Source organism: Epinephelus moara, chromosome 10 (genome assembly GCF_006386435.1).
Source record: "Epinephelus moara isolate mb chromosome 10, YSFRI_EMoa_1.0, whole genome shotgun sequence".
NCBI classification, from domain to species: domain Eukaryota; kingdom Metazoa; phylum Chordata; class Actinopteri; order Perciformes; family Serranidae; genus Epinephelus; species Epinephelus moara.
Genome location: NC_065515.1, coordinates 15,660,681 through 15,683,143, shown reverse-complemented (window position 1 = coordinate 15,683,143; position 22,463 = coordinate 15,660,681). Strand labels below are relative to the sequence as shown.

At 40.6% G+C, this 22,463-nt stretch overlaps 1 protein-coding gene across 1 annotated transcript in view; it reads left to right on the top strand.

The window, feature by feature from the left end:
• Window positions 1-22,463, top strand: part of LOC126396941 (voltage-dependent R-type calcium channel subunit alpha-1E) — a 151,831-nt gene that overhangs the window by 83,176 nt on the left and 46,192 nt on the right. Inside the window, exons 6-15 of the mRNA XM_050055329.1 lie at window positions 6,689-6,792; window positions 8,288-8,446; window positions 11,793-11,983; window positions 14,618-14,721; window positions 16,157-16,272; window positions 16,537-16,590; window positions 20,349-20,444; window positions 20,657-20,866; window positions 20,987-21,099; window positions 21,315-21,427. Coding sequence (XP_049911286.1) covers window positions 6,689-6,792; window positions 8,288-8,446; window positions 11,793-11,983; window positions 14,618-14,721; window positions 16,157-16,272; window positions 16,537-16,590; window positions 20,349-20,444; window positions 20,657-20,866; window positions 20,987-21,099; window positions 21,315-21,427 — 1,260 coding nt within the window. The remainder of the gene's footprint in view (window positions 1-6,688; window positions 6,793-8,287; window positions 8,447-11,792; window positions 11,984-14,617; window positions 14,722-16,156; window positions 16,273-16,536; window positions 16,591-20,348; window positions 20,445-20,656; window positions 20,867-20,986; window positions 21,100-21,314; window positions 21,428-22,463) is intronic.

Sequence of the window (22,463 nt, the reverse complement as noted above, 5' to 3'; positions counted from 1 at the left end):
AACACAATAAACAAATCTTGTGATACACCCAAATTATCCTGTAACCCCTGAGCTCAGAACCGGTGGTGTAAATAACACATGCTGTGGAATTAATATCACTACAATAGTCAGGTGCACTCATATCATATTAGTCAGCAGCTTGACAATGACATGGAGCATAAGTCACAACGTTATCAGTATCATGGCATGGTGGTTGTCACAATAGATTTGTCACGCAGCAGCGAGCTGTCAGTTCTTCAGGGTATGTCACTGTTACTCACTTATCATGGCTGACAACTCTGACCAGGGCTTCGGCTCAGTTCACTGCAGTGTGTATCTCACATAACGCCTGCAGATACATGCAGGCTGAACAAAGATGTTTTTCTGTGCGACAGCTACCGGTGACTAAAAATGACTTGTAGATACACCAGGCACCTGTTAGATGTGTGTTGTCTCTGAGATCAGTCAAGGTGTCCATGAAGTGACCGCTGGGGTTCAACCAGTGCAAGACCCACTCATCGCCTCCAGGCCTAAACTGTAACACAAACTTTTCTTAACTGTCTACTTTAGTTGGGAGAGAGAAAAAAATAGAGAAACTGGAAGAGGTGTTGGAACTGCAGCAGGCTACAAAATCATTTTTCTTGAAATTTAGTGTTGAATCTGAAATCCAACTAATAAAGAAGGAGTCTCATCGGTCTGTATGCATGTCTGTTAGTGATGCGTGGGTCAGGGTTTTTTTTTAAATTGGGTCAAACCAGCCTGTTATGAGAGCCAATCCTCCCCACCCGACCTGCAAACATATGTGTTGAGCTGAAAGTTTCTGGTAAATGATAATCACTAATAACAACCTACTTACTGTTGTCTATATTGTATGGCATTTCCAGTAAGTATCACAATATATATACAATATAATACAGTGGTTTGTTTGATGTAACAGTAGTGCATATTTAACGTATTCAGTGTGGACAGAGAAACGCTTGCTTGCTTGCTGTTAGGACATGTCGTTAAGCCTACATATCCTCAGAGGGAAATATTTTTACTGGACATTATGACAGGAGAGATTTAAACATGCCTGACTTCAACAGATATTCCTGGTCAAATGGCGGATATATTATCCAGGAACCAAAGAAGTGCAGTGTTGTGTGAAGTTGTTTGGATGAGCAGCTCTCGAGAAAGCTACAAACAGCAGCCCATTCTGAACAGGCACGTTTGAACAGACACTGCACTGGTGTTATGAACTTAAGACACTTTTAGAAATTATAGAGTAATGAAATTATAGTAGAGGTTGCGGTGTACTGATAGAAAGTTACATGTAATGCAGTTAGAAAAAAATAAAACAATACTGGCAGAAGCAGCAGTCTTTATCATTTTGTTAATTTCATTTAATCTTGGCACATACTGTCATCATGACCACTGAGGTTCTGTACGAATTAAATAGTCTTTAACACAACATGAGTGATTGTATTTAAATCATAAATTAGATGTAACCTAATACAAATAACAAACAGATCAATGAATTGCCCTACAATAGGGAGAGGGGAAACTACAGGGAGGAGATAAACTGTCTGCCAAAATCTGTCATTTGTGCCAAATCAGCCATGTGTTGTGCTTCCCTTGGCTGATTTACATCTGCCAGTTTTTGTGGCCAACCTTCACCTTCCTCATCTCGGTCATATAGAGGATGCCAATGTCCAGACGGCAGTAGTATGAAGCTTAGCTGTGGTAATGATGATTACAAAGCACTGTGATGAGGGAAGTATCAGTTATAAGATTATTTTGGCAATATGTTCATGTAAATTCATGAAACATGTCTCATTTCTGTCTGCACAGTCTATGTAAAGTAATTATTTCTCTTCCTTGATAGAGAATGTCCAACTCCTGCCTAAAACAGCCTGTAAGAGGCTTATTTAACCAAGAGGTCAATAACAAATCAGTCAGGAGGTTGCAGTTTAACACTTGGATTTATTTTGGTGTGTGAGACACCCAAATCTAAACACCAACTGAAAGAGGAGAAGATGAAAAGCAGAGAGGCCTCTCAAGTTGTAGATTGGCAATCAGACCAGACCAGGTACAACTGAGAAAGAGAGAGAAATGCAGCAAGTTGGCAGCTCCAACTATGAATTAGGTTACATTTTAACAAAGCAATGCCAGGTTGTACAGTGTGATGTGTTATAAAATGCTGTTCGTTGTGTCTTTTGTATCATTTCAGATTTGTATTTTATGTTATTTTAAATATACAATAAAGAGTGGCTTACAGACAGTCTAACTATCCAGTTTCCTGTAATTTCAGCACCATGGACAGCTCTTAACAACTGTGCACAAGTACTCACACGGCACTGTAATTTTGGGAAAGTTTACGCATAATTTGCTCAAACACATTGTAAACAATTTGTCCAACTGGAACATCATACACACATTGGTGGATTATGACACATTGGGATGCCAGGGCATGGAGAGGGCCCCACCACCTCTCTTACATAGGAGCAAGACACACAGACGTCGTAGTTGTTTAGCTTTGCATTTTGTTAATCGTTTTTTGTCTCTTTGTTGTCATTATTTTGTAGTCATTTTGAGTCTCATTGTGGTGGCTTAGCATCTCTTTGTAGTTGTTTTGTGTCTCGCAGTTGTCATTTTGAGTCTCTGTAATCTTCATGTCTTTGTGGGCATTTTGTGTCTCTTCATGGTTATTCTGTGTCTCTTTTGATATTTTGTGTCTCGTGGTCATTTTGTTTCTTTTTAATTATTTTGAGTCTCGTGGTCGTTTAGCATCTGTTTGTCTATTTTAAGTCTCTGTAGTTGCTTTGCATCACTTTTTTGTTGCTTTGCATCTGTTTGTGGTCATTTTGTGTCTCTTTGTGGTTATTTTGCCCCTTTTCGTAGTCGTACTTAGTCTCTTTGTGTGTTTTTGTAGTCATTTTGTGTCTCTTTATGTTTATTTTGTGTCTCTTTAGTTATTTTGTGTCTCTTTGTGGATATTTTGTTTCTCTTTGGTTGTTTTAAGTCTTGAGGTTGTTTAGCATCTCTTTGTAGTTGTTTTGTGTCTCTCAGTGGTCATTTTAAGTCTTTTTGTAGTTGCTTTGCGTCTCGTTTTTGTTGTTTTGAAGCTCTTTGTAGTCATTTTGTGCCTCTATAGTCATTTTGAGTCTTTAGCTGTTATGCATCTCTTTGTAGTCATTTTATGTCTCCTTGTGGTTGTTTTGCCCCTTTTCATTGTCATTGTGAGTCTCTGTGTGTCTCTGTGCAGCTGTTATGCATCTCTTTGTAGTCATTTTATGTCTCCTTGTGGTTGTTTTGCCCCTTTTCATTATCATTGTGAGTCTCTGTGTGTCTCTGTGCAGCTGTTATGCATCAATGTGGTGTTTTTGTTTTCCTCTTTTGTCCTTTTATGTTTCTTTGAGGTCATTTTGAGCCTCTTCCTGCTCCATACATGCCTCTTTGAGTGATATTTTGCAGATGACGGTTTGCAGCGGGAGGCCTGACACGTAGACCCCCCTGGGCCTGTGCTTGGTATGCCAGTTCAGTAATCCCTCTATGCATACACATCGGCATCCTCTTTAAAGTAAGAATATCAGTATGTAACACAGAGAAATTGACATTTGATATTTTCTGTCTGTACATCTACAGATAAAGAGAATATCTTTGCATCTAGCCAACCAGAACAGTTAATTTCTAATGTGCAGTTGCAGGCTTTATCAGAAGTTGCCACTGTTCTCTTGGTGTTATGGTGATACTGCTGACGCCCAGACAGCTGCCCAAGAGACAGATACAAAAAAGACCCGGACTTAGAACCAGCAGCACGCTTTCTTATCTGCAAGCAGGAACACATACTAAATCTTGGCTTACACAAGCTGACAAACAAAACTCCCTTTTACACGATTTCCATCTGCAAAAAGGAGGAGTTTGTTTGGACATTTTTAACTTATACAAACAATCGTTATTGGGAAACAGGGCCCAGGACATCCACTGAACAGTGGACTAAATGAGGAAGCCATTTTTAGATCCTCTATCCCCTAGTCTCCATAACAACTAAAGAGCAGCCAGGACTGACTAATGGTCTGAAGAAAGATTGAGAGATGGAGGAAGTGGGGGATGAAATGACAGAGGTTGCAGGAGGCAGCAGAGGGAGTGATTGGAGTAAAAGGAGGGAATAAGGGGAGAAGTACAAAGACGTGGAGTGTTGAGTGAGAGGGGAAAGAGGAGAAAATCCAAAGGGGAATTGTTAGAGGTGTGAAACCCATGAGGATCATTCTATTTCTGTATGTGTGTGGATGATGGTGAGCTATTTTAATCTTTCTCTCACCTCTTCCTCTCTCTCTTTCTTCTGTTAATTAAATCAGATGACGCTCTGTGTCTCCTAACAATATAGACGGGACTGATTCTCACCACTGTATCACAGGAATGTAATTGGATCTGTTTTTCTAGCTGTGTGATGATCTACTGTGCTATCATCTTAGAGCAAATTACAGTACTGTGCATATAGACGGTTCTTTAACACTGTGCTGCACATAAATCATCTGCTTACAAAGCTGTAATCTTTTACTTAATCCGCCTTTCAGTTACTTTAGAAAGTCTTTCTTTATATGTTGTTGCCTTCATTTTTATCCAGTCTTCATGATCAAAGTGAATTTAAAGGTACTATATGTAACTTTTTACATGTATTAATCACATTTTCTTGGTAATGGGTGAACAGACTGTAAGGTAACTTAAAAAAACAAGACTTTCCTGACTTTCTCAGTTGTCTGTAACAGTCTGTGAACTAACTTCTTTGTAAAACATTTGGGCCGAATCACTACAGTGTGCAACAGTAGCTACTGTTATCTAAGAAATGGAGTCTGTTAACATAAAAAAACAACCAATGCTGTATCAAAATGTGTTCCTTTATTGAAAAGTGTTTCCCCCGTTAATGCGTAGCGCCCCCCGGTGGTTAGGGTTAGGGCTGAAACACACATCAACGGGGAAAGAGTTTTCGACACAACACTGGCCCCTATCGCATCACAGAGTCTGCACATGCTGTGTTTCCATTATTTACATTTTGCAGCAGCAGGACACAGGCCTTCACTTACCGCTGAGGTTTGCGTTGGCTGGATTCGAACTGTTACAGTTGCTGACTGGGGATCATTCTCTTCTCATTTCTTGTCTCAATTGTGGTGTGATAAAAGGTGTATTCATCAAATTCAGTGCCCTATATCAAAACGTCAGTTCTCCTGGTGTTAAAAATCCCAGAGAAAACACTGACATGATATATATTGTGGTTTTAGCAGGCTAATGTTAGCTAACTTTGGATGCTTTCTAATGCGGATGCATTGTTAGCGAGCAAGCATTGCAAAAAACTGTATTGAGTGGTTAACGTCAGCTTCATCCAGATGGTCCAGACTCCCAGAGTTGGTTCGCAAATTAATTTAACATTTACCAGGCAACGAGATCCATGCAGCATAGCTAACTAGCTGGGTAGCAAACAAGCTAACCATAACCTAAGTTAAGGTGAGCCAACTTACTGTAAAGGTTCACTGCATGGTTCTCCATAGGTTGCTTTGTAACATCAGCTGAGAAAGTCATTTGCAAACAGCAAGCTAGTTAGTATCACAGAGCCAGATGAAACAGAAATACTGCAGATAGTAAAGTTAACAACATGATGGTGGTCAATCATGGTCAGTCTTGTGTTTGTCACTGTTGTGGTGGAACAAGGATTTTCTGAAAGTTACATACAGAACATTTAATGAGTACAATTATTTATCTTTCAATAGTTGCAACTGACCAGATGAGCAACGTGCATTTACGTACAGTATAAATCTATGTTTTAGAGTTTGGAGAGTGTGAATCTTATGTTACTCTGTCTTCAAAGTTTTGCTGCTGTATCCTCTCTTCAGCAAGACCATTTCCTCAACTCCCCGTTTGCAATTTTTCTTTTGTTTTTACCTCACTTCCCCATCCATCTCTGTCTCTCTCTCAGTAGGTATCCGGGTGAAAGGGGAATAAATGTGTGTTCAGGTCAGTGGAAAATGGATAAACAGAGTCAGAAGTGCAAGTCTAATTGGAAGGAGGTTGTAAAAACAGGTGGAGGAAGAGGGAGATGAGAGGAGAGAGGTTTAGGGATGAAGAGCAAGATATGAGGGTATAGAGAGCAGAGAGAGAAAGGAAGCAGGAGGGCAGACTAATGAGGAAGCAGGGGGGGAGATCACCAGACACTGCCTTTCTTTTTCTCATCAGTGTGATGGCTGAAGGCCACAGAGGTGTATTTAGAGGGCGGGGGGGATAGAGGACACAAAACAAGATAAAGTAAAAATGGAACTTTTGTAGGACTTTGTGTAGCAGATAAGAGGTCGATGTGTTTGCGATGTGTGTGTGTCCACGCATGTGCTTGTCCGCAAGCCTCATGTCTCTCCAGCCTGAGGGTGTCTTTCTTTGTTCTCCTCCTAAATAGCAGTTGTCACAGCCATCCTCCCACACACTGCGAAACAGCCAAAAGCCCCCAAAAACATCCCTGTTGTTTTCTCTGTTTTCTCTCTGCATACTGGAGACCCTCATGTCCTCACGCTCCATATCTAAGCACTGCAGCCATCCACCAACACTGTGTGTGATGGCCTCAGCGTGTTTATGCGTGGTGTCTGAGTCCCCTTTTTGACACTGCTCTGCAATAGATTATAAAGCATAAAATTGTAGCATTCTGCACTGTGACTCTGTTGATGTGGATTTGTGTTCATCTCTGCAGGATCCTGGCCGCTGCAGGGGCGCATATGAACATCTCAGTGGACCTGAGGACCCTGAGGGCGGTGCGAGTGCTTCGACCCCTTAAACTGGTCTCAGGCATCCCCAGTGAGTACCAAATATGAAGAGTTGAAGAGTCAAGTTTAAAAAAAAAAGTGTATCTAGTTGAGCAGTTGGTGGTATTTGGCCAAGTTTTTAGACATCGCCTCTGAAATTTAGCCTCCATCCTCAGACAAACTTAAAAATACATACATTAGAATATCTAAATCTAAATGTCTTTTAAAAAAATAGTGTCTCTGCTTTGCCAAAATCCAAAGTCCCCCCACCGAAAAAGCTTAGTTTGTTGTGATTGGTCAGCATTTCATGGTCTTCCGTATCTCAGCGTCATAGCAACCAGACAGATAACTGTAACAGAGAATAGCAGCACTTTTTACTGTCAAAAATCATCACTAAAAGCTTCTTAACACAACCGAACATGTTCCAGCAGGAATATGATCTGAAATTCAGGGAGAAATTTACAACATTGGCAACAAAGTTTACATGTTTCAGTGTCATTAGCTTATAGCTACAATTAGGTTAGCAGTGTACTGCAGCTGGGGGAAATAACTGTAACAGAATGGCAGAACTTTTTAATGTGAAGAATAACCAGTAAACGTTTCTTAACAGAACAGGAAATGTTCCAGCAGTAATATGATCCGAAATCAGGGAGAAACATTAGCGACAAAGATTGCACGTTTCCCTGGCATCAGGGTGTAGCTACATATTGCAGTGTAGGCTATGTTATGTTACACTTGCAGTAGCGTGCCTGAAGTAGATGACCATATGATATATATATCCTTCAGGAGCTGATGTTGCAGCTTGTAGCCAAAATTTGAAAAAAAAAAAAAAAAAAAACCTTGGGAAGAGAGTATTCAGTACAGTCTGAAGCCTGAGTCTTTTTTGCTCACAGGGATTACTTTTATATTTACCCTATTATTTAAAACTTTGTCCACATTTAACATCAACATATGGGCATTGTGGGATTATATATATATATATGACAGAAAATAAGGAAAAGCATGATTGGTCCCCTTAAATGAATCAATGATCAGCATGAAGTATTGCAATAACCCAAGGCTAAGTGCTGCAACTAATGAGTATTTTCAATATTGATTAATCTGCAGATTATTTTTGTAATTAATCTTTTGATTAATGTGGTTTGTACAATGTCAGGAAAAAAGCAGAAAAAAATAACAATTTCTTAGAGCCCAAGCTAACATCTTCAAACTGGTTGTTTTGTATGACCAACATTAAAAATTTCAATAAGATAACAATCATAAAACACTCAGACAACAAGCAAATATTCATTGAGAAATTGGGGCGAGTGTATCCTTGATGTTTTTGCTTAAATTACTTAAACGATTTATTAACAGAATAACTGACAATTTCCGATGATCAGCCAATTGTTAAATTAACCAATCGCTTGAGCACCCCTCGAAAATTACATTTTTTCAATCATTGTGAAGCGATGTTCAAATATTATGTTTTATGACGTGCATGTTTTACATATTTGTACTGTTCTAAGTGCGTTTTCACTTCAGCTCACTGTGTGCTCTTCCTCCAGGTCTGCAGATAGTCCTAAAGTCCATAATGAAGGCCATGGTTCCTCTGCTGCAGATCGGCCTGCTGCTCTTTTTTGCAATCCTCATGTTCGCCATCATCGGCCTGGAGTTTTACAGCGGCAAACTGCACTACACCTGCACGCCACAGCCTGGAATACTGGGTAGAGATTCACTCAGTGTATAATGTCTCTATCGCACACAGGTCTATGCTGCGTATTATCAGGAGGTCTGCAGGCCCTTAAAATGTCTTAAAGAGTCTGAAATTATTATGTCTTACATTTGAATTTGTAGTCTGAAGTCTTTGCCACAAACCTTTTATCTAATGTTATTTATCCATATTTTAATTTGTTGATCAAAATGAGTCAAGTCTACAAGAAAGGCCCCATTTTAGATGTAACAAACCTTCACTCAACCTAATACTGCCTTTTTTTCTTTACACCTTTACTTACCTGTCGGCAAAATGTAAATTTATCTAACTCGCTCTAATAACAATATTCCCATTGTCTTTGCATAGAACCAAGTATATACTACTTACCTTTTTACTTACCTGCAATGCTTGAATAAGAAAAAGATGATTTGTCCAAAGATCTGTCTTAAATTTGGCTAAATCACTGTGTGTTAGGACTTTATTCCACATAACTGGTGAGTTATTTGTACTAATTCAGTCTTCCAGTTTAGATACACACACACATGTGCAATGATTCATAGTGCTCCATTTGTGTTGGTAGCCAATAGTGACATCTTGTGATTACTGTTGTTCAGATATTTTATTCATCTTCAGCCAAGCTCTAATTTGAACTCTACTGCAAAACAGAGAATTGTCTCAACACCTCTGCCACGAACTGATGGCATGAATGAAACAAAAGAGAGCAATTTGCAGAAAGGGCCTGAAATGGCTGTGAATAATTCATAAATGTAAACAGATAAAAGACTAATATTAGAACTATTTTGACAGCAAACTGCAACACAGAAGATAAAAGCAAAGAGTCGGGACTGAGCTCATTCTGTTGCTGCTGTTTTTGTGGATCTTCTGTATGTGTGTGGCTGCTGCGTGACGTGTACATAGCTCCTTAGGTAGTAGCTCCATTGTCGTAATCACAAATGCATACACACGTACGCACAATGGCACGCCAGGCTGCACCTGCAGGCTTGATCAAACCAAACTGGCAGTGTTGTCCTGTATAATTAAAACCAACAATGCAGTGTGCCACAATGGCTCATTGTACATTCACAGCTGTCATTAACCTTCGAGCTGCTCCCATCACACTGAAGCTGAATGGACAGTTAGATAACACAGACGGACTGAAGTGAGTATTTTCTGTCACTGAATGGTCACGTTACAGTTCAGACAAGCTGCTCCACTGTTTAATACAGAGGGATTTTATGCCTCAGCTGGGACAGAGGCATAAGGAGGCCGGGGGCATTATGGACGCAGGCCGGAGCCATCAAGTTTTCATGTTGTCTGTCTGTCTGTCTGTCCGTTTATCTGTCTGTCCGTCTGTCCTTCTGTCCATCCATCTCACTCTCGTGAATGTGATATCTCAAGAACACACTGTGGGAATTTCATCACATTTGGCCTGGTAAGACCATCCTGATGATGCAAGCTCAAACATTCTGTTTTGCTCTCACTATCAGTCTGGACTCAGTGCCGCCCCGCCTCATATGCAGAGATTGCAGAGATGCAGCACTAATTTAACATTTGTAAACACAGCTATAAGTGAAGTTGCAGAAATAGAGAAAGGGAAATTTCTGTTTATTTCAACCCGTCTCCTATCGTCCTAAATTTGTTTCAAGTGACTAGTGACATAGAAATAATAGTTAGCATGCTAGCCGTTAGCCTGGATACAGCCGTAGCGTCAGACCTGTTAAAACGTAAGTGAACGGGCATCCCTTCAAGTGCAAAGTTAGTCCACTAAACAAGCTTTTTTTCCACAAAGACCGCTTCAATTAAACAAGAAGCACTCAAGTTTCTCAGAGGAAGAGACATATTCGCAGTTCTTCTGACTGGATTTGGCAAAAGCTTGATTCATTACTCTGTTGGTGATAAAGATGTTCCTGGGTATTTTGTTACACTGTTTGTCTGTCAAGGCGAGTACTCCCTCCCACTGAAAGTGTTTGGGGCGGCTCCGAGTCCAGACTTCTACAGAGACGAAAAGAGAATGATGAGCTCATGTTATCAGGATGGTCTCAACAGGCTAACAGATGTCCACTTGGACTTAAGGATTAATTGATTACATTTTGGTGATAAAAGGTCACTGTAACGTTGTGTCCATCTCATTCTCATGAACGTGATATCTCAAGAACGCATCAGGGAATTTTTTCAAATTTAGCTTAAATGATGACTTGTGTACAAGGTAATGTTTAAGGGGATATAGCAGGTCAATAGTATATGAACCTGAATATTAATTTGAGATGCAGCCCAATGCTGTGTGTCAAGTTTTTCTAGTCATAAAAATGTAATAAACGTTGTCGTCGCAGCATTTTTGGGTTTATACCATGTGTTAGACAGATTTGGTGCTAAATTAAAGAATTTTTTAGAATTGGAATTGTTTAAATGGTCAAAAACCCCTCCATAACACCACACTAAGACACCAAGTCCTTGAGGAACACCACAGAAAAATCTTTGCTATTATTTGGTATCAAAAACTTTGACATTTAAAGATTTCTGTAAGAATTGCAGTTTTCAGAGATTGGACGGCAAACACTTATGTACTGAAAGAAAAGAAATATTTTCAACTTACCTATAAAAACCATTCATCCTCTGAAGGCCCAGGGTCTCTAGTTTGTAGTTTTCAAGTTTCATGAGGCTGTGATAATCCTAAAGGCCATGATAGGTCACTTTATTCAAATAGGTCCTTTAGAAAAATGGGTTCAATGGGGACTAGCTTCATTACGCATGAATAAACCTGGGCCCAATGAACCCACAACAGTCTCAGCGTCTCAGTCATACCCAACAGGTGCAATTTCAAGACTTCTAAGGGACCCCATTATGCAGAAATATTCAAATACAGTAGGCAACCATTTACTGTATGTAAAAAGCTACATTGCCCTAAACTGCATAGGACTAGCATAAAATGGGCATGCTTGTAAAGGGGAGACTTTTGGGTACCCATAGAACCCACTTTCGGTCAGATACCTTGAGGTTAGAGGTCAAATGACCCCTGTGAAAATGGCCATGCCAGTTTTTTCCCTCATCAAAATGTAGCTAAATTTTGTTAATTAGCCCCCTCCCGACAAGCTAGCATGATATGATGGGTACTTATGGATTGGCCTAGATCATCTAGCAGGATTAAACTTCATGTGATGAAGCATAAAAACCAGTAGGCGAAAAAACAAAAGATTCATACTCTCAGATTCTGTGTGAAAAGTGTTGAATAGTTTTCAAATTCATTCATTGAACAAGGTAAGGTCTGTTGTCTGATGTTGGGAACTATGGACTCATGTAAGACACATAACATTTTTCTTCCTTTTTTCTCTCTCTATCTCTCTATGCACCATTCTGTTCAGAAAACGAGACAGTGGACTCCTCTGAGTACGAGGTCCCGTGTGGCGTGCGTCAGTGTCCGGCCAAATACACCTGCTCCGATACCTGGATTGGCCCTAATGACGGCATCACTCAGTTTGACAACATCCTGTTTGCTGTTCTCACTGTCTTCCAGTGCATCACCATGGAGGGATGGACCACTGTACTCTACAATGTGAGACTGCTCACACACACACACACACACACACACACACACACAGATATATGTGCCACTCATAATATTTCCCAGAATTGCTGCAAATTATTGAGGTGCAGCAGCGTTTTGTCACAATTTAGACTCCATTAACGCTAAAGAAGAGAAGTGGCTTTGGCTCCAGCACTCTGATACTAGCTGAGTGGAGGTCTGTAACCCCTGCATCCCCCTCTGCCAGGCGGTCTGCCTGTGGATGGAGAACATGGGGACAGGGGGTTACTGGCTTGTGATTTTTCTGTTGAAACTGCAGAGTGCTCTGTTGATTCCTGTTTTGCTCTCAGCTTGCCATTTTTATTCCATCTATCCTGAGACATGTATAACCTGCTGCAACATGCTGCAACAGCTGAATAGAGATTAGACTGCCCACCTACTAGTTATGAAATATGGCACGCTTCAGAATCTCTTAGAAATGTAATCTAGGATTAATGACTGTATACACCTCTGCTATGTTCTGTGTGAATATGACGACGAGTAGATTAAAAATAGTCTTTTCTGTTTACCCATATTTCAGTACAAGGAACTAATGTGTATTATTTATTTTACCATGATTCTCAAGGCAGGTTTAGCAGAACCATGCGTCTTAAAGTATTTTTATTCTCTCATGTTCATGTGATATATTGACTCATTGGCATGTATTGGCATGTAGTTTTGTCATCCTGCTTGACTGATATCTTCAAGTCCTCCTGGTCCACATCCTGGAGCAGTCAATTGTTCAAGATTGATTTCGAATAAGAGCAGACTGAGTCAGAAATATTGTTGCTCTGTAGGATTGACAGGAAGTCAAGTGAACTGGATGTTTTTAATGCTCAAGGACTCTTAGTTCAATTGCAAAAGCTAGAGAATGTGTTTTGAATTCCCCTGCAGTTATGTAAAAGAAAAAAGGAAAATACTCTATGATGTTCTTAGTGAGTGTTGAAGCCAGAAACAATGCCTTTTTGTGCTGTAGCGTAACTGTAAAACAGGGATGAGGTGCTGCAGTGCGCTTCTTGGGCATCTATGTCAGAGTGAGAGGAGCTGGACCGCAGACACACACACACACACACACACACACACACATGGTATGTAAACAGAAAAGCAAGCAGCGGCACCATTTGCTAATTTGATATATCTGTTGCCTGCATGACCATCCAACAAATCAAGTCCAATCATGTCCACCTCTGGCTGCAGCTGAATTACAAGATCCAATCCTCAGATAGGGACACTGTACAAAACACTGCCTATGTTAAAACACATGGGAGTAGCGACTGCAAAAAATATATATATCATTCTACTCACGAAGGCCTGGACACTTTGGTATTTGCAAAGTCACTACATAGATGGATAAAATATTTAATTTCAACATTCAGATGCCTGGCTCAGTGCTGCCATCAGAACAACAGTTCTCTCAGTTTAAATTGCTTTATTATTTAAGACGAGATTGGATCATTCTGAAAAAGTTTGTGCATTTCACTTTCATTTACTTTTGGCAATAGAAGAAAATTATGAAAAATTATTGTTCCAAAGCTTTTCCAATCAAACATTTTTGAGTGTTTGAGGCCCAGTTTTTAATCAATTTTCAAACCAATAAAGAAACACACTCATCAAGGTCCAAACTGCTTACAGAAGTTTTGTTGAAATTTAATCAGTTGAAGATTTATGAAGATAAAAAATAATAGTTGCGACACTCCCCCAAGGCCAAAAAACACTGAATTTATCCAAAACTCTTAAGCATTAGATTTGATAACAGATAATAATAAGTATTTAAGAAGTCAGAGTGGTGGACTTTAGCTATAGTCTAAAGATTTCCATTAATGAGCCAGTTTTAATCAGGATAAAAGAAAGAAGAATAGACAAGTATAGGCTGTAGGTCATTATTTTATGTGTCTTGTATATACTATTTCTAAAAAAAATTTATATATGTACTTATTGTGGCCAAAAATCACTATTGTCAGTTAATAAATATGTGGAAACCAAAAGACAATTGCAGAAGTAAAAGTTTGAGCCTTACTCATCCTGTGGGAGAAACAGAACACCTATGAGTATTAATTTCTTTGTCATTTTTGTTGTTTCTTCTTCTACCTTAGATTATCTTGGTAAAGCAACAACCATAAGCACACACTCACACACACAAACTGCTGTCCCAGGGTGTAATTTGCGGTCAGCTGCCGGCTCTTTCAGTTTTTATTGAGACGGATGAAGGCAGATGATTTTCCAGAGTGATTGTATTATGTTGTCTAAAGTGATGCTGAATGAGCTTTGCAGATGAACAATAAAAGAGGAAGGAAAGAGGGGGACGACGCACTGCTACTGTGCAGCTGAAAAAGAACTGCTGACCATACAGACTTACTGACTAAAGTAAAGATGTAATACTCTGTTTCTATATTGGCTTCATACAGTAACTTCTCCACTCTCCTCCACACTCTTCCTGTGAGGCCAGAGTAGATCAATACACATGATGTCTCTGTTCAATGCCCTGCCTGCCCTCCGACTTAAACTTTCAGCAGCCACCCAAACACCTACACCTGTGTATTTTTGTCTTGTATCCCAGTGGCAGCATGAGTCTGCTCCAGCCGTGACGTGATTTTACTGAATTTAGAATTTATTTTGATGTTTCAGACCGACGATGCCTTGGGCCCCAACTGGAACTGGCTCTATTTCATCCCTCTCATCATCATCGGCTCTTTCTTTGTCCTGAACCTGGTGCTGGGAGTCCTCTCTGGGTAGGTTCATGTTTAAAGATACACTATGCAGGGTTTTCCTAAAAACAAAGCATAGACTCATACAGAAGTAATCCCTCTCAAACATGAGTTATAACCCACTAGAAGTGTGTTGAGTTTTGTTTCCTGCAGAGACTCTGCTGTCTGCCTGTGTTTTTATATTTTCCTCTTATTTTCTGTGTTCGGGCTATTTATGGGCGTGCAGCAGGCATCCAAGAGACCCAGCGCCAAAGAAAAGCACATATGGCGAGGTGAAATGCCAAACGAGAATGAATCTGGGTTTGACTTTCATTTTCGCTGCCGAGTATGTTTACAAACAGTTACCAGGAAGTTCAATCCAGGTTCATTTTAAACTCATTAAGGTTTCCGCCTTTTGTGAGGGAGATTTATGGGGCTTTTCTAGCTCATAGCTCGTAAATACATCATTTTACCAGCTTTTTATTATGCTTGCCATGACTACATTGGCCTTTATCAACCAAATATGAAATAATACAACTTTCTGTTGATCGTATTTGTGTCTAAGCGCATCTTTACACCTAAAAATCCGAACCAAGGTGGTGCTTTTCTAGCCTGCAGGGACCAGGCATTGACCTACTGACCTTCTGATTCGTAGACAGCTGTTCTACCTCCCGTGCTACAGCTGCCCAATGGGGCCTTTAGGTGGTCCTTTTTAACTCATTGGTGATGCAGGTGAAATGTTTCACTTTATGACTTGATTTTTAGCTCCCATGCCAAATTCGTCTTAGGTGAGGGGCCTTACAAAACAGCACACTGACACGCCAGGTAAGGGGGTTTGGGTGTGGGGCTTTGGGGCATTGTGGTGCCATGTGCCACAAGGGACAAAGGCATTACCTTCGCTGAGTAAGGGCCACTCAAACACACCATTAGTTTGGTCTTTGTCAGGATAGATTGAATCTTTTGTGGAGTGGGTACAGGTTCTGCCTACTAGTTTTCAGGCCCTTTCAAGTCTACACCACATCCGTCAAAGCAGACACCCCCTGAAATGGGCTACAGCCACACAGTCAGCTGGTGTTGTTGTTGCTGTTGATTTAGGACCTGGCAGTCTGAAAACCAGACGACACACTGTAAGTTGTTTTTTTACTGACTAGTGAGGTGGCTGGCAAACAAGCTACTGTCAAGCCAAACTGTGCTGTTTGAGTACATGGTGTTAAAGTCTATACAAGTTAATTAGTACTACAGAAAGGTTAATGGGGGATCCACATTATCATTATCTCCACTGAGCGAGAGAAGAGACCTCCTTTGCCTTGCTCTCCTCTCCTCTTGTGTTTGAATGAACAATGAGAGGAGCTTAGTTCAAGACAACAATAGCTCTTCCCGGGTGATTGTCTCCAAGAGGAATTATTTATCCATGTGACAGTAAATCCCCGTACCCTCAAAGAGTAAATAAATGATTCTGTGGTTTGATTCTGTTCTGCAGGGAATTTGCCAAGGAGAGGGAGAGGGTGGAAAACCGCAGGGCCTTCATGAAACTGAGACGCCAACAGCAGATTGAGAGAGAGCTCAACGGCTATCGGGCCTGGATCGACAGAGCAGGTAGCTTTAGTCCCAGTCACAGCGCAGGGAGACCAAGACTCTTGATGAGAAAAGCAAAATCGATATTTCACTTTAAGCTTTAAGACTAATCCTTTCAATAGTGGAACGTGGGACTATCTGATGCGACCTGCTTTCTGTCAGGTGCTTTCTCCACCGTAATTGAGATTTAGATATAGTCACAAAAGATGCCAGTATATCTCTTTCTCCATCTGAGCCATCATCTGCTGCTCATTTCTGATTGTGGCTTGACTTTTTGCTTTCTAGAGGAAGTGATGCTCGCTGAGGAGAATAAGAATTCAGGACCTTCTGCCCTCGACGGTAAGTAAGCAGAGATCATTATTTTTCCTGGTTTCATTGTGCACATTGTCTTTCTGCTATCCTCACATTGCTTTACGTTCTGTCTATCTTCAACTGAATCAGTTTAATGCTGGCATGCACACTAAATGCACTAAATGTGCTTTGTAAAGGCTACTCAAGCAAATGCTATTAAAGTCTGTATTATGTATTTGTCTGTGATTTTAGCTTGACACACTATTTTTAAAGGTATACATATTGGAGTTATAAAAGCTCTTTCCAGTGAAATTAAATTACATTTCAAGCTAGTTGATCATTTTTAGCCATACTAGCAGCAAGCAGTGTCAATGTCAGTTAGTTATAGGTCCACCACTTTGGTCCAGACTGAAATATCTCAAAACTGGATTGCCATGAATTTTTGTTCAAACACTCCTGGAGGATGAATCCTACAGACGTAAGCTGGGCTCAGACTAGAGACGTTTTGGGCTGAGTTATCCCGACTTCACCCCTCCTGACTATCAGGAGAAATCCAGTCTGGGACCTTGGTCAGAACCAATACTCAGCCCAGATTATTTAGTAATGTGAGAAGTTTACAGACCCTGTTTTAAACCTCATGAACTGCTCACATACTCATCAGGGCTGCCCTGATCGTTTCAAACATGTTTCACATTTAGAATTTAAAATCTGGATGATTACGGTTATGATTACATCAGAATAGAGCAGCTGACGGTGTTGCCAAGCAATGCTAAACATTCTAGCCCTTGAGGCTAGTGTTAGTTAGGATACTGCTGTTGAGATTAAAACTGACTATTAAATCTCACCTCCAGCTCCCACTATAAAATAAACATCTCGTGTTGACTGCGTCTCCCCAATCATTTTCTCGTTTAGCCTTCTGCTTTTGTTTTCAAAGCAAAGCATCGTCAACATTACAGCAAAGTGTCGCACCTCGTCAATCTCCATTTTGCTTACATCTGCTTCCCCATGAGATCACGTGAGGTGGTGCGTTCATGCTCCTCTAGCACAATAATGTTAATGATATCCTGTGGTCTGTGATGCGCCATTATTTTCAAATCTTGTAGTGTGCGCATGTTTGAAATCAGAGAGCAGAACATTTCTACTTATGTGTGTGATGCAACCCAAATTTAAAATCAGGTAGGATTTTAAAATTCCTGTAGTCTCAGCCCGGCTTTAGGTGATCCTCTAGCTTTTATCTAGTGACATCACTAGGTCAGAATTTGAATTTTTCCAGTACTTTGATTCATCACCCCTGCAAAGCTACCCTTGTCTTACTTTAACATCAGCATAAGTTGGGTGAGCAGCCCAGTACCAATGTCAAATAATGTTGTAACCAATCTTTATGCCCCACAGTTGGTATCAGACGTTGCTGTCATAAATCTTAGCATTGTCACTGTGAACATGCTCACTAGCACAAATCATTGCTGTACCTACAGCCTCAAAGAGCTGCTAGCGTGGCTATAGTCTTTTAGCCTTGTTGATATTTCACTGCTGAGCTGGAAAACTTGAAAAGGATTCAATATTGACACCAACTGCAGAAAATAAATACATAAATATATACAGTGCAGTATATTACGTAAGTTCAGGACATGTTGTATTGAGTGTGGTGCACTTGCACAGATTATGCACCATTACATCGCTCTCTACAGCTCTCAATGTCACATAGAGACAATTAGTGTGGTAGTGACACTAGACACGGTGCCCTACAGACAGTTACTGTAAGTGCCTACTCTGACCCTCTCAACTCTACTTTGACCTTTCCTCCTCGCTAAACCAGCACGGCTTTTATTAAATGTTGATTGATTGGCAGCTCTCAGGAGCCTCCCAGAGTGGAGTACAGGTGGTGCCTATGGTGAGAACCGTCCTCTGTTCTGCTCTCGCCCTCACCAACTTCTCCACCTCATTTGCCCCACACACACACACACACACACACACACACACACACACACACACACGCACGCACTGTTGCTCAAATACAAACATACAAACACTTTGTTTGACATAGAAAAAGGAGAGCAAATCCTTGGTTCAGGTGTGTTTCTTGTTCAGTATGTTTCTGTCACTTGAAGAACAAAGCCACTCTGACAAGGTAGAAATAAATTGGATGATACAAATCTGTAGTAGAAACAGATAGTGGCTCCAGCTGTTGGGATGGAAATAAATGCGGAAGCTGTGATAGCTTTGATTAAAAAGAAAGGCGGCACAGTACGGTTGCCGTAGCAACCATTGGTCTGAAAAGGCAGCAGCATGCATGTGCTTGGGTGTGTGTGTGTGTGTGTGTGTGTGTGTGTCTGTGTTTGTTGACAGGGCTCAGTGTTCATGCCTTTAGCAAACACTCCTCTGTGTGTGTGTGTGTGGGTGTGTGTGTGTGTGTGTGAGTGAAATGGCTGCAATCTTTTTGTGTATCTGTGTGTTTCTGTGTGTGTTTGATCAACAGCTTATTAAATAAAGTCCCCAAGCAAATATTGACTGCAAGTAGATTCAGAAATCACAAGGTAGCAGGGAGATGTGTGTGTGAGCGAGGGAAGGATAGGCTGAAAGGTAATCATGAACAGTCAGTGAAAAGGCCAAAACATACTCATCACACTCACTCCAGCATGTGTGCACTGCACGGCGTGTCACCGATACTGTATGGCCGCAGCTCAAATAAGAGAAATGCATGGACCGTCAAGTCGCCTCGGAGCATGGTTTGCTATGATGGAAATCATATTACAGCAGCAGAAGGTTTGCACTCAGTTTGTTTGGATCATTGCACATTGTACATTAAATGATCATTTTTATCTCATTCAGCTGCAACGTTAATGAGCTCAACTTTCCCTCTCAGCTGAAACTTCACAGACATTAGCTTGTCGTGTAGATGATCCTCTTTGTGATTCCCTTTGTCATTTGCTTCATCATTATTTAAGTTTCCACAGTTACATACTGCCTGAGTCTGCCTATTAGTGTTTTAAGATGTAAAGGTGGTCACACAAGGCTGTTTTTTGGGCCACGTAAACATGGAACCAGCAACACTTCAAAAATCTGTGATTCAGTCCAATGTGATCAAAACATTTATTCATTTATTCATCCAACTTTTATTTAAATCTTGAGGAATTATTGAGGCAATGATGTCAAGAGTAAAATTAAAGCAAATTAAAACAGAAGCACTACACCTTCTGGAGGGCACAGGAGAACAGACGGATGGAGACAAAGTGACAGGACAGTAAAACCAAACATGCACGATGATATGTTGCAATGGTTACACTGTATTGTTCACAATTAAAAAAAAATTTAATAAAGAAATGACATATGAAGCCATGTTGCCATTTAAGGCTTTATAAATAACTAGAAACCAGTGCCTATCACATCTAACTGTTAGAGATGGTCACCCAATGTTTTCATACAAGATGCATTGATAAGTAGAGTGATGGTTAGCAAATATAAATCTTAGGGTGGAGTGATAAACTGAATTTGGGAGTTTAAATAAAACAAATAGCAAAAAGTAAACAGTATTTTGTGGTCATGTTGCCCCAAAGTCTGCTTTGTGTCACCATCCTGAAATATAATATTATATTTTATATTTTTTGTATTTGTTTGTATGTTATTCTATTTATTTATTTATTTATTTGTCTGTGTTTTTTTCTGAAAAGCTCTTTATTACCTTGTTAGGAGAAGAGCTATTTAAATGAAACTTCTTATTATTATGCACACAGTATGTCCCCTCTAATTTCATCTTTTCATTCCATCTTGTTCTGGGACTTTTCATGCTCAACTTGCTCTGTCCGCAGTGTTGAAGAGAGCCACCACCATCAAGAGGAGAGGGATGGATGCGGTGCATCGAGGACAACCAGGGGAGGAACAATATGGTGACATCTCCTCTGTGGGTGAGTGGGAGTCTGGACAGCCTCATGAATATGGGCACATAAAATGTAAGGCATACTTCAGTGGGGCACACTGAGCTCTGCTGCAGTCTGGTTGTAAACAGAATTGGGGACGTAGTTAGAGATTCAGAACAGGAACATGTTGTACAAGCACTGCTAGTTAGAAAACAGTATCTCTCTACCTTTCCCTCTCTGTCTCCTGCTTATCCCTCAAGGCATCCCCATGGCTAGAGCAAGTATCAGGAGTGCCAAACGAGGTCCAACAGCGTATTTTCGCCGCAAGGAACGTCTCCTGCGCATCTCCATTCGCCGTGTGGTAAAGACACACACTTTCTACTGGACAGTGCTGGGCCTCGTAGCTCTCAACACGCTGTGTGTGGCCATTGTTCACCATAACCAGCCCCTCTGGCTTTCCAACTTCCTTTGTGAGTCACACTTCATTTCACCTTGAGGCAGTTTTAAACACCTGCTGTGAATTAATCAAATGGCTCTTCTTCATCATGTAAAGCTCCAAATCTAAATTCCTTTTTTGTTTTGTTTTCCAGACTATGCAGAGTTCCTGTTTCTTGCTCTGTTTCTGACTGAGATGTTTCTGAAGATGTACAGCCTAGGACCGCGTCTCTACTTCCACTCTTCCTTCAACTGTTTCGACTGCAGTGTCAGTACTTTGTCTCCCTCTCTACATATTTGTTTTCCCCAAAATCCAGCTGCTTGTGTTCTTAAATTATGCAGCACCAGCCCTCTCTTCCTCTATACCTGTCTCTGTTGGATCCTCTCTCCTGTCTCACTGTGGCTCTGTCCTAGCTGTTAGCCTAGACTCATTTGTTTCTGGTAGTGTTTATTGAAGATGCATGTACGTTTATATGTCTGTAGGTGATCGTTGGCAGCATCTTTGAAGTGCTGTGGGGTTTCTTCAGGCCTGGCACTTCTTTTGGCATCAGTGTCCTGCGAGCTCTCCGTCTGCTGAGGATCTTCAAGATCACCAAGTTAGTGCTGCAGCCTTCCTCGCTCTTTGCCATCTGTTGAGATGTTTCGTATTATTTACATGGAGCATTTCACTGTTGACTGAAAGCTAGCAGTCATGTTGAGTTTGTAGTGTTGATGTAATATGCAGTTTTTTTGTGTTGGGTAGAGAATTCTTTTTTATTTCATTTCTTTAAATTTGTAAATCTGTATCTCTCGATGGGCAGTTGAAAAAACGATTAAAAATTGGTGCAGCAGAACCTCAGATATTCTCTTACTATACAATGAGTCGTACCTCCTTGTCAAAACATGGCACCTACATCAACCACAATGAAAACAAATAACTGTTTGCGACTGTTTGTTTCAGAATTTGGGTGTGTCATGCTAGTAGCGGCTTACTTAGCCTCAAGAAGAGATTAGGAGCGACATCACTTGGGGCAATTTATCAGACTTCACACAGATTCCTCTGGAGCCACCAAAGGCTTTATACAACCACAGTTGGCACACCCCAGTTTGATCAAGCAGACACCGAGTACCAGCACAGAAGCTAAGCAATGTACTCCTCTGGATGTGAGCAGCACCAAAATGTATTTCTTACCTTGCAGAACTCAGGGAGTTGCTGGTTTACCTCTGTCTCGATCGGTTAGTTAGTGTGTATTATTGTGTAATTTTGGTGTTTCATAGGGTTAGTTTTGATTCACCAAAATCACACAGTAACACAAACTAACTAACTGATCGAGGCAGCAGAGACCAGCAGCTCTTGTATTTTGCAAAGTAAAATTATTGTTTTTGTCAAAGGAGTCTGGTGGCTTTGAAGTGACCATAGATGGATATAACAGCTTCAGTTCTCTGTTGGAAAGGGCTATCTACAGTCAGGTCCATAATTATTTGGACAATGATACAGTTGTCGTCATTTTGGCTCTGTACACCACCACAATGGGTTTTAAATGAAACAATGAATACCTGCTTAAAGTGCAGACTCTCAGCTTTCATTTAAGGCTTTTTTCAAAAATGTAGTATGAACCGTGTAGGAATTACAACCATTTCTTCACACAGTCC